General features: G+C 40.4%; 1 protein-coding gene across 2 annotated transcripts; it reads right to left on the reverse strand.

Moving 5' to 3' along the window:
- Positions 1-803: 803 nt before the first annotated feature.
- Positions 804-11347, reverse strand: LOC110501616 (cell surface glycoprotein CD200 receptor 1-A). Of its 2 annotated transcripts, XM_021579308.3 has the most exons (7): positions 10850-11279; positions 8732-8818; positions 8005-8310; positions 7619-7873; positions 2164-2272; positions 2044-2059; positions 804-1930 (listed from the first exon to the last, which is right to left on the reverse strand). In XM_021579308.3, exons 1-7 carry the CDS (start codon positions 10917-10919, stop codon positions 1838-1840), a joined length of 936 nt encoding a protein of 311 aa, XP_021434983.2. In that variant the 5' UTR covers positions 10920-11279; the 3' UTR covers positions 804-1837. The 2 variants fall into 2 exon arrangements, with proteins under 2 accessions (XP_021434983.2, XP_021434984.2); XM_021579309.3 differs by lacking the exon at positions 8732-8818 and having other exon boundaries at positions 10850-11347.
- Between the last annotated feature and the right edge of the window lie 576 nt (positions 11348-11923).

Consider the following 11923-nt stretch of genomic DNA (forward strand, 5'->3'; position numbering starts at 1 on the left):
GCAGCGCTGGACAGGCGGGAGCCCCTGTAAGGATGAGCCGGAGAGACAGCCTGGTGCGGGGGGCTGCCACCGGAGGGCTGGTGCGTGGAGGTGGTGACGGATAGACCGGACCGTGCAGGCGCACTGGAGCTCTTGAGCACCGAGCCTGCAAAAGCCTACCTGGTTGCATGCTCCCGGTCGCCCTGCCAGTGCGGCGAGGTGGAATAGCCCGCACTTGGCTATGCAGGCGAACCGGGGACACCATGCGCAAGGCTGGTGCCATGTAAGCCGGCCCAAGGAGACGCAATGGAGACCAGATGCGTAGAGCCGGCTTCATGGCACTTGGCTCGATGCCCACTCTAGCCTGTCCGATACGCGGAGCTGGAATGTACCGCACCGGGCTATGCACCCGCACTGGGGACACCGTGCGCTCCACAGCATAACACGGTGCCTGCTCGGTCTCTCCAGCCCCCCGGTAAGCACAGGAAGTTGGCGCAGGTCTCCTACCTGGCTTCGCCACACTTCCTGTGTGCCACCCCCCAATACATTTTTGGGGCTGACTCTCGGGCTTCCATCCACGCCGCCGTGCTGCCTCCTCATACCAGCGCCTCTCTGCCTTCGCCGCCTCCAGCTCTTCTTTGGGGCGGCGATATTCTCCAGGCTGTGCCCAGGGTCCTTTACCATCCAACTCATCCTCCCATGTCCAGTACTCCTCGCGCTGCTCCTGCTGCCGCTGCCTATTACCACGCCGCTTGGTCCTGTTGTGGTGGGTGATTCTGTAACGGTTTTCTTGAGGTGAAGGAGAGGCGGAGCAAAAAGCAGCGTGGTTTCTATTCATGGTTCTTTAATGAAGAAAACTATACATGAACAGACTAACAAAAACAAGAAAACCTAAAACAGCCCTATCTGGTGCAAACACAGAGACAGGAACAATCACCCACAAACACACAGTGAAACCCAGGCTACCTAAGTATGATTCTCAATCAGAGACAACTAATGACACCTGCCTCTGATTGAGAACCATACTAGGCCGAAACATAGAAATACCCAAATCATAGAAAAACAAACATAGACTGCCCACCCCAACTCATGCCCTGACCATACTAAATAATGACAAAACAAAGGAAATAAAGGTCAGAACGTGACACTGGGTGGCTTTCACTTTTACTTGAGTCGTTTTCTATTAAGGTATCTTCAGTTTTACTCTTTAGTTTTATTACATTTGAGTACTTCCACCACTGCAAACACACGTTTTCCGACTCAAAAGTTTAGTTGTTATCTTAGTTCTCAGAGTCAAACTCTTGTCTCATGAATGTAACCACAGAGAATGTTGTGTGTGCTTCAAATCCTTTCCCCATTAACTCTGGATGTAGGTTTCAAATGTAAAGAATCTGTTTTTATTATATAACAAACTTGATATTTAAATTCAATCATAAATATAAACTCAACAAAAACACTGTAATTACACATCAGTATTATATAAATTGAGATTTTGATTAAAATCAAAATTGCACTCTTCCCCATGATTTGCAGATGGCAGGAGTGTGGGAACAGTCAAACGTGTGTTATGAGAGCAGTGGTATACAGTTGTGCTGACTACACAGCAAGTCATAGTTCTCATTGTGCAAATTGTGAAAACGTTAAACTGGAAAGATCATCTCTCATCTGCCCACATCTCTTCGGTTGTAGAAATGTCTGTTTTTTGCCATTTTCTCACGTCAGTCAGGAGTGATCAGATCTGTGAGGTTATCCTTTTGTAACAGAAGCCCTGTGTCATGTCCTCCATCATTCCCCTGTTTACTGGATCAGTTTCTTCAACCTCAAAGTTCGCAGCGTGGCATGCAGAGGTGTGTGTGTGTTATGTGAACAGGCCTGCAGAGGAGTTGTAGATTAAATTGGCACTTTGTACATAGCTGGCGTAGGGTTCTACTTCCTCCACATAGTCCTGTGACTGGGAGAGAAACAGAGACTCATCACTATTTATAGTAAACTGCTATCTACGCAAAACATACAGGTATTAAGGTAATGTAACGTAACACAACATAGGATATAGCTCATACATACCTGAGGAGCCTTGGGGCTGTGAATGCAGAGATAAAGCTCTTTATTATACAAGCAATAACATTGAACCAAATCATTTTTATCATAAAAGATCAAAATCATTAGAATAATGAATATTCATACCTAATTCTGCAGGGGTGTTTTCGTGTGAAGTATAAACCCCCCAGAATAACCATGATGAAGCTTATAGTTCCCACTGAGATTATGACTAATCGCCAGGGTATGACGATTCCTGACAGGGAGAGAAAATTATAAGTAATCAGAATCAGAATAAATTTCCCACTGGGCACACCACGTAATTTCAACATGGACATTTGGGTAATATTTGGTTGATATTTGGTTGATCAATGAGATTTCAACGATTATTCACCTACTCAAAAAGACACAACTAAATTCCAATTCCAAAACAATGTCTAATTTTTGGTTTAGTTGTCATCTAAATGTGTTATCACTGCGCTTTCAACCATTTAAATGGGAATACAATGTCAGATATTTTGTATTTATACAAAAGTACACAGTGCAAGTGATTGTTGCTGTTTGAGATTCTGCCCAGATTATTATAGCAATTGGGAAGACCTCCACAGACCTGTGATCTTTGCATGCTATCTCGATCATGCACGAGTTCTATGATTACGTAAGAATATATTAATAGTTAGGCTACAGTAAGCAATGGATGTACTACTCATTTTAAGGTTGAATAAATACTGTTAGAACTACATTAGTTTGTAAGACAGCCTTAACTGTATGCTATGTATTTACTGTATAGTTATATTGAATAGTGCTTGATTGACAACGCAACCACGCTAGCGTCCCACCTGGCCAACATCCGGTGAAATTGCAGAGTGCTAAAAGTACAGAAATAATCATAATAAACATTCATAAAATATACAAGTGTTATACATCGGCTTAAAGATGAACTTCTTGTTAATCCAGCCGCTGTGTCAGATTTCAAAAAGGCTTTACGGCGAAAGCATACCATGCAATTATCTGAAGACAGCGCCCTGCTTACAAAAGCATACAAACATTTTCCAGCCAAGTAGATTAGTCGCAAAGGTTTGAAATATCAATAAAATGAATCCCTTACCTTTGATGATCTTCTTATGGTTGCACTCACAAGACTCCATGTTACACAATAAATGTTTGTTTTGTTCGGTAAAGTCCCTCCTTATATACAAAAAACTCAGTTTTGTTGGTGCGTTTTGTTCAGTAATCCACTGGCTCAATGGCGGTCACAACAGGCAGACGAATAAATCCAAATTGTACCAGTAAAGTTTGTCGAAACATGTCAAACTATGTTTTTTATTAATCCTCAGCCTTTCAATGTCAACAAAACAAAGGAGATGATCGTGGACTTCAGGAAACAGCAGAGGGAGCAGCCATCTATATTCATTGACGGGACAGTAGTGGAGAGGGTGGATAGTTTTAATTCCTGGACAAACTGAAATGGTCCACCCACACAGACAGCGTGGTGAAGCAGGCGCAGCAGCGCCTCTTCAACCTCAGGAGGCTGAAGAAATTAGGCTTGTCACCAAAAACACTTACAAACTTTTACAGATGCACAATTGAGAGCATCCTGTCAGCTGTATCATCGCCTGGTACGGTAACTGCACCGCCCACAACCGTAAGGCTCTCCAGAGGGTAGTGAGGTCTGCACAACGCATCACCGGGGACAAACTACTGGCCCTTCAGGACATCTACACCACCCGATGTATCAGGAAGGCCAAAAAGATCATCAAGGACAACAACCCCCCGAGCCACTGCCTGTTCACCCCGCTATCATCCAGAAGGCGAGGTCAGTACAGGTGCATCAAAGCGGGGACCGAGAGACTAAAAAACAGCTTCTATCTCAAGGCCATCAGACTGTTAAACATCCATCACTAACATTGAGTGGCTGCTGCCAACATACTGACTCATCTCTAGCCACTTTAATAATGAAAACATGTATGTAATAAATATATCACTAGCCACTTTAAACAATGCCACTTTATATAATGTTTACATACCCTACATTACTCATCTCATATGTATATACTGTACTCTACACCATCTACTGCATCTTGCCTATGCCGTTCAGCCATTGCTCATTCATATATTTTAATGTGCATATTCTTATTCAGTCCTTTACACTTGTGTGTATAAGGTAGTTGCTAGTCTGCTAACCATGTGTATGTGACAAATAACATTTGATTTGATTTGGGACCAAGCTTCCTGCCATCCAAGACCTCTATACCAGGCGGTGTCAGAGGAAGGCCCTAAAAATTGTCAAAGACTCCAGCCACCCTAGTCATAGACTGTTCTCTCTGCTATTTGCATTGCCTCCCCTCTTTTACAATGCAACTCTCTGGTATTATCTATGCATAGTCATTTTAATAACTCTACCTACATGTACATACTACCTCAATTACCTCGAATTACCTTGACTTACCGGTGCCCCCCCGACTCTGTACCGGTACCCCCTATACAGTATATAGCCTCGCTATTGTTATTTTACTGCTCTTTAATTATTTGTAACTTTTTATTTTTTGTGGGGGTGGATTTTTCTTAAAACTGCATTGTTGGTTAAGGGCTTGTAAATTAGCATTTCACTATAAGGTCTACTGTTGTATTCGGCGCATGTAACAAATAACATTTGATTTGATTTAAAGAAAATCTAAAGAATAAATAGTTTCATCTGAGCAACTGGCTTAATCCTATTCTTTAACTATTATTTTTGGTTTAGTTGGGGACGTAAATCCAACATATAATTTGTTAACTTGTCAACAATTTAATAGGCTATTTACTGTATTGCAAAAGTGAATTGTGTTTGGTTGTCAACGCAACATTTGAGGGGTATTCAGACCCCTTGACTTTTTTACACATTTTGTTAGGTTACAGCCTTATTCTACAATTGATTAATTACACCATAAAGACAAAGCAAAAATGTAAAATTTTTGCTCATTTCTAAAATTTAAAAAATGAAATATTCAGTACTTTGTTGAAGCTACTTTGGCAGCAATTACAGCCCTCAAGTCTTCTTGGGTATGACGCTACAAAATTGGCACACCTGTATTTGGGGAGTTTTTCCCATTCTTCTCTGCAGATCCTCTCAAGCTCTGTCAAGTTGGATGGGAAGTGTTGCTGCACAGCTATTTTCAGATCTTTCCATAGATATTTGATCGGGTTCAAGTCTGGGCTCTGGCTGGGCCACTCAAGGACATTCAGAGACTTGTCCCATAGCCACTCCTGCTTTTTCTTGGCTGTGTGCTTAGGGTCTTTGTCCTGTTGGAAGGTGAAACTTCGCCCCAGTCTGAGGTCCTGAGCGAAATGGGGCAGATTTTCATTAAGGATCTCTCTGTACTTTGCTGCGTTCATCTTTGCCTTGATCTTGACTAGTCTCCCAGTCTCTGCCACTGACAAACATCCCCACAGCATGATGCTGCCACCACCATGCTTCACAGTAGGGATGGTGCCAGGGTTCCTCCAGATGTGATGCTTGGCATTCAGGCCAAAGAGTTCAATCTTGCTTTCATCAGACCAGAAAATCTTGTTTCTCATGGTCTGAGAGTCCTTAGGTGCCTTTTGGCAAACTCCAAGCATGCTGTCATGTGCATTTACTGAGAAGTGGCTTCTGTCTGGCCATTCTACTATAAAGGCCTGATTGGTTGAGTGCTGCAGAGATGGTTGTCCTTCTGGAAAGTTATCTCATCTCCACAAAGGAACTCTAGAGCTCTGTCAGAGTGACCATTGGGATCTTGGTCCCCTCCCGTCCCTGACCAAGGCCCTCCCTCCCCCGATTGCTCAGTTTGGCCTGGCTGCCAGCTCTAGGAAGTCTTAGGGGTTCCAAACTTCTTCCATTTAAGAATGATGGAGGCCACTGTCTTCTTGGGGACTTTCAATGCTTTAGAAATGTTTTGGTACCCTTCCCCAGATCTGTGCCTCGACACAATTCTTTCTTTGAGCTCTACGGGCAATTCCTTTGACCTCATGGCTTGGTTTCTGTCTGACATTCACTGTCAACTGTGGGACCTCATATAGACAGGTATGTGCCTTTCCAAATGATGTACAAACAATTGAATTTACCACAGGTGGACTCCAATCAAGTTGTAGAAACATCTCAAGGATGATCAATTGACACAGGATTCGCCTGAGCTCAATTTTGAGTCTCATAGCAAAAGGTCTGAATACTTTTTATTTTTATACATTTCTGTTTTAGCTACATCATTATGGGGTATTGCAGAGGATTTTCTTTTATTTAATCTATTTTCTAAAAAGGCTATAACGTAACAAAATGTGGAAAAAGTCAAGTGGTCAGAATATTTACCAAACGCAGTGTATATTTTGTGCCACTGACTTAGGGCTCTATTCAATCCGCATTGTGGAAGTTCAGCTTTACAGCGCGATTGAAATTTAGAGGCAACGTTCCCACTTTGGCTGAGATTGCACTCACAGTAAACACTGCATATGTTGGCTCAATCGGAAATTACATTAAAAAAATCTAGCGCAGAGTGGATAACGCTTCAGCTTTACAAATTGAATGGTGCCCTTAGTCTGGCTTTAATTCCAGTAGGTCTACAAATGTATAATTGATATGTTGGGTTCATGTCTCCATCTCAACTCAAACAGGAATCGAAGTTAAAGAATAGGACTAAATCTAATCAAACTTTATTGAAAGTGCACTTAAAGTTTAATTTGATACAGTCATATTCTTTAACTTTGATTTTTGGTTGAGATGGAGACGTGAATCCAACACATGAATGATTCAACTTGAAGTCAAACCAAGATTGAAACCCTAGTCCTATATGTATTGTCTCTTTTTCGTTGAACGCTGGGTTGCATTGAAACAATAGCTGTTGATGACTTTGCAAATGCTATACAATATATATAAGGCCTAAATCAAATGTTTTATTATACAGTGTATGACTTATAAAGTATGGTTACATTTCATTTGATTTGTCACACCTATCCTTTGGAATGACTGATATCAACAATGAAAATATTTAGTTATTAAGAGATCTCCTTATAATCATTCTCACAGAAGCACATTGGTAGTAGTCAATGGCAAATATCAAAGGTTACGCAGGCCTGGGTTTTGTTAAAACCCTGGATGGGAGACAAAATTAATAGATGTTAGATAGATCAACTCTGCAGCAGGTGCTGCCCAGCCTTTAGTTTTTTTTCTGATAGTGGACATAACATTGAAGATCTGACATTGTTTCAAAGGTACATATTCAACATATTTTATACAATGTTTGTTTATGTTGAAAATTGGTTACAATGATGACGAGAGCCCTTGGGGATTCTTTGGTTGAAATTTCACCCTCAAAACAAGTTGATTACTTTTTTCAAATCCAATGTATTTTCCATGTAGATTCCACGTCACAATACGTTGACAAATTACTCTGAAACAACGTTGGTTCAACCAGCTTGTGCCCAGTGGGTTACCATCATCCCATCCTATTTAATTTACATTAAATCTAGTAAACTTTGTCAATAGACCCTGAAGGATTTTATTCACTAAAAAAGCTATGTTCACTCCTATTTTAAAAGAGTGAGATATTAGTCATAGTGTCCTTCTAAATTCTAAATAGTCATTCTATACCTGGTGTCACCATATGCACCTCTTCCCAGGAGGGATGTGTGACAGCACAAGTCAGGTTGCCCGTAGCAATCCCCTCAGGCAGGACCAATCGACTCTCTACTTTGTTGAAGCCATCTAGGTTCAATGTGGTGGTTGAAGTAGAGTTCCAGTTTTCACTCCAGGAGATGGAGGCAGCTGGTTTCCCCCCTTCAGCCAAACACACAGCCACCTGCCTACTGCCCTCCCACTCTAGCCAGGCAAACACATTGGGAGGGGCTGCACACAGGGGGAAGAGGGGGGAAATAGGCATATTGAGAACAACACATGTATTTTGTATTTGGCAATATAGAGAAATGAAAGCACACAGAAGTCATGCTAAACTGTACAGATCTATGAAGGTTTCTTACCTATTAGTGATACATCAATGTTTGCGGCGTAGATTCCTGCTTTGTACGCTGACTCACAGTGGTAGATTCCTTCATCTCTCTTTGAGAACCCTGGAATCTGCAGGTAGGATTCACCCCTGGATGTGTTGAGCATTGCTTTTCCATCATTGCATGTGTTCAGATTTTGGTTATCATTACTAGATGATATTTGACACTTTATTCCACCCAGTTGTATTTTCCAGATGGTGTAGATCATCTCACTCCAAGTCTTATTGCTGCACTTTAAGATGGCATTATTCCCCAGGTGGAAATGTTCACTCCTGGCAGCTAAAGAAATAGTATTAAAATAACTACTTCAAAGAATTGTACTTATTTAAATAAAAAATGACTTTTGGATAAATGGACGGTAAATGAATAAATGGTTTCATATCAAATGCATGTGTGAAACAGTTCTATGAGTATTATTATAGGCCTACGTATATGTGTCATTGTCTTTTTACAACTCATACAATATTTAGAAGAGCTTGATGTGGCTATGCCGGATATTCAGACCTATCTCTCAGAGTCATGCAGACTATCAGGCCTCATTCCAAGGAACAGGAAACATTTATGACTCGTTTCCTCTTTCTCCTCTCCTAAAACATAAAGCCCTATCTCTCTCTCTGACCAAAAATGTGGCAACATGCTAATGCAGGCTCATAGTGGCGATTAAAGAGGTTTGGTTTTTTTAAAAAAAAGTATGTTTTACCAATGACTCCGTGTTGTAGGCCTAGAGGCGCAGTGGAGGTGAGGAAAGGGGAAGTGTGAGAGATCACAGAAATGTTGTGGTTATATCCTGAGAGAATGATCAAAGTGCATGTTAGTGGCAGATCATGTTAGCAAAATGTTAAGCATTCGACATCATCAGTTAAACATGATTTCATCAAGTGTAAGTTCAATCAATAGAAAAGCATGTCTTAGTTGATCAGCAAAACAGTCTTGAGGAAGAAAAGTGGGTTGTCAGTAATATGAAAGCCGATGTCTTATAAAATGTGTCTGTCTTACAAACGAGTGATAGTTGAAAAATTAGAGATGAATAGTCGTTATTCTAAAGTTCAGTTTGTTAGTTAAGTCTTTTACTTTAAAAACAATTGCAGCACATAAAGTGTTCCGCTCTTTAAACAGCTCCCAATGTTATACATAAGATGTGATATCATGGGAGGATGACTGCTAGGTTACTGAAGTTTCTGAAGTGGGATATTTTCTGGGTCCCACACTGCTCTTTCATGCTTGTTGATGTTTACTTTAGACAAGTATATAACTTCTGTGGTGTTTCCAGAAGCCCACAGGACCCCCATACACTGCCTGATTAGTAATGTCACTTTCCCCCGTATATGCCTCAAATCAATTTCCTCTCAAATGCAGGGGAAAATATGTTAGTTAATCAGTAAACCATGCCACACCAACACACACTAGTCTCTAGCGTGTGATACGCTGCATGTTCCTTCCCGTGGTAGAAAACAATGGAACCTTTCGTTTAAAACATCTTTATATAATCACCCAAATCTGTTCCACTGACTTTGTCTTCAGTTTGACCACAACAGAGTAGTCAGAACAGAACTCTCGATACACATGTCATAGAAATCTAGAGCCCTTGGGGATTCTATCAGCAGCCAACAGAGTATACAATTTAGAACGGGGGACTCCTTAGTCAGAGCAGTAGGAAAATATAAAACATCTATTTTTGATCAGTATTTTTTGGTCATAAAATAAACACTTTGACTGTATGATATAATCATATCTATTTAGGGTATCTATAGATAAATGCTTTGAATGTTTTATGAATAATTGAACCCTTTACACCAGTGGTCACTAACTGATCTCCAAAGCATTCCTAGTCGATCACCAAACATTTTTGTAAAAAACCCAGAGCAAATAATTTACTTCCGATTTAAAAAATGAATAAAAAATTGCACTGTTGGCGGTAGGTGGAGAGTATATTAAGTGCACCTACAGGCCTACCACTGGCCAATTAGATAGCTCAGATCACTGTGTCTGCACAGTTTCCTTGAGTCATAGACTGTAAAAAGAAGCATTGGATGCACAGCAAAGTTGATACTATGAGATTTTTTTTAAAATACTAAAACCATGACCATGTCAACAATTTAAGCCATAACTCACGCTACAATCAGCACTGCAGCTACAATGAAGGAGTATACAAACATTTTCTAATAAGCTTGCATTGTTATTATTAGCAACTTGTGTCTGTTTAATATCGAGGAATATTTCACTTTCTTTGGTCATAGGAGTAACAACATGAATTGGTGCGTGACGCAGACATAATGCAGTGTAACTTCAGTTTTGCCATCAGTTTGAAGACTGTGTCCCTTTTTCTCAGCGGAGGAAGAGCAGAGGGACGGTGGGTCAGGTGACAGGCAGCCACACTGCTGCTCCCTCCCTCCCCTCAGACTGACCATTAGAGCAAGGCCATTAGTTCAGTAAAAAAAAAATATATATAATTATAATAATACAACAAATTATATATTACCAGAGTGATCATATGCCTAACATTTTTTTATATAATTTCAAAACGGTCTGAGAAGAATAACATTGGCAGGGCAATTCAAGCATAGCCAATATGCAGTGGTAATATATTGGGCCTATAGCCTACTGCACAAACCTTGTTGCTACAGAAGTGTATTTATTTGGTTAATGTTGAATAGGCTTACGTTTATTAAGTCATGATTTTTTTTTAAACAGAGCGGTTTGCATTTTGATTCAGAAAGTGATTTAACTCAGAAAAGGTTGGTGACCACTGCTTTACACGGTACTCAAAATGAACCAAAACCAGCCGGGTAAACAAAATGAAGTGATGAGATTCTCAAACCTGTTTCTAAGCTCCAGGTTGCAGAAACAGCCAGGAGAGAGATGACTCCTATAATCCATGTCTTCCCCATCTCTCTGGTTGTTCTATATGGCTCCTGACAATACTCATGTACTCCTCAAGACACTGCTGCTCGTTCCACCTGCCCCCCCCCCCCAAAAAAAAAAAAAAATCTAAAAAAATAAATAAATAAATAAAAAAATCCTAAACTCCCCCTTGAACACAATACCGTTATCCCGGATCCCTAAAACTGGCTGTATTATTGTTCCATTCTGTCTCCTCTTGTCTCGATGTGTTATAATTGTACTGTTTAAACTGTCTCAATGCTCTCTTCTCTTTCCTACAAACTCTAAATCTGAGTTGATATCTGCTCTCTGTCTCCGTCCTGATCTACATATTTGACTCCTGATGTTACTGTAACAAGCCCCTAAATAAACTAAATAATCCCTCCCTCTCTCTTCCCCTACTTCCTCTGTACAGCTCTCTCGCTCTCATTCTCCCACACACGGTGACGGTTGTTGACTCAGACGCCTGTTTCCTCTCCCGCCTGTCACATGACCACAGAGTTCCACACAGCCTTTAAAGTCTCTGAAACAGCAATAACTGCAGGTGCCCTGCCAAAACTCTAAAAAACACTGGTTATCATACTTCTTACTGTCATTCTGTTTCAAGTCACTGATTTTAATTTGTCCAATGGACCCTAACAGGTAGCTCTTCTTTCTTTTAAGTTATTATTTATTTAAATTGCTATCACCCCCACAATAATTATATTCGTAATTAAATATTAATATTATGTAATAGAAAATATCAGATTGTAAACTCAAAAACCACATACAGCAAATTGTCTAGTGTTACCTATTGTTGATTTTTCAGTGTAACATTCATGTGTTAAATGAACTCTGTACGTGTTAAATTAACACTCATTGATTTAAAAGAACCCCAGTGCTGGCATTAAAAACCAGTGTTAAACCAAAACCATGACCATCATCATTTTCCCCGTATGCTCTATTACAGGTTGATTTGTGTTTGTTTCAATATCTATGTTTTTGCATGTACAGTATATTAATTGACTAATTC

The sequence above is a fragment of the Oncorhynchus mykiss genome, chromosome 22 (assembly GCF_057628025.1).
Source record: "Oncorhynchus mykiss isolate SJ-2025 chromosome 22, ASM5762802v1, whole genome shotgun sequence".
Lineage (NCBI taxonomy): Eukaryota > Metazoa > Chordata > Actinopteri > Salmoniformes > Salmonidae > Oncorhynchus > Oncorhynchus mykiss.

Coding starts and splice junctions, on each gene's coding strand:
- LOC110501616 (XM_021579308.3), bottom strand. CDS start 10,919: ATGGGGAAGACATGGATTATAGGAGTCATCTCTCTCCTGGCTGTTTCT. Junction 7,874..8,004: donor CATTGATGTATCACTAATAG/GTAAGAAACCTT, acceptor CCCTGTGTGCAG/CCCCTCCCAATGTGTTTGCC. Junction 2,273..7,618: donor GGTGCATATGGTGACACCAG/GTATAGAATGAC, acceptor TCTCCCTGTCAG/GAATCGTCATACCCTGGCGA.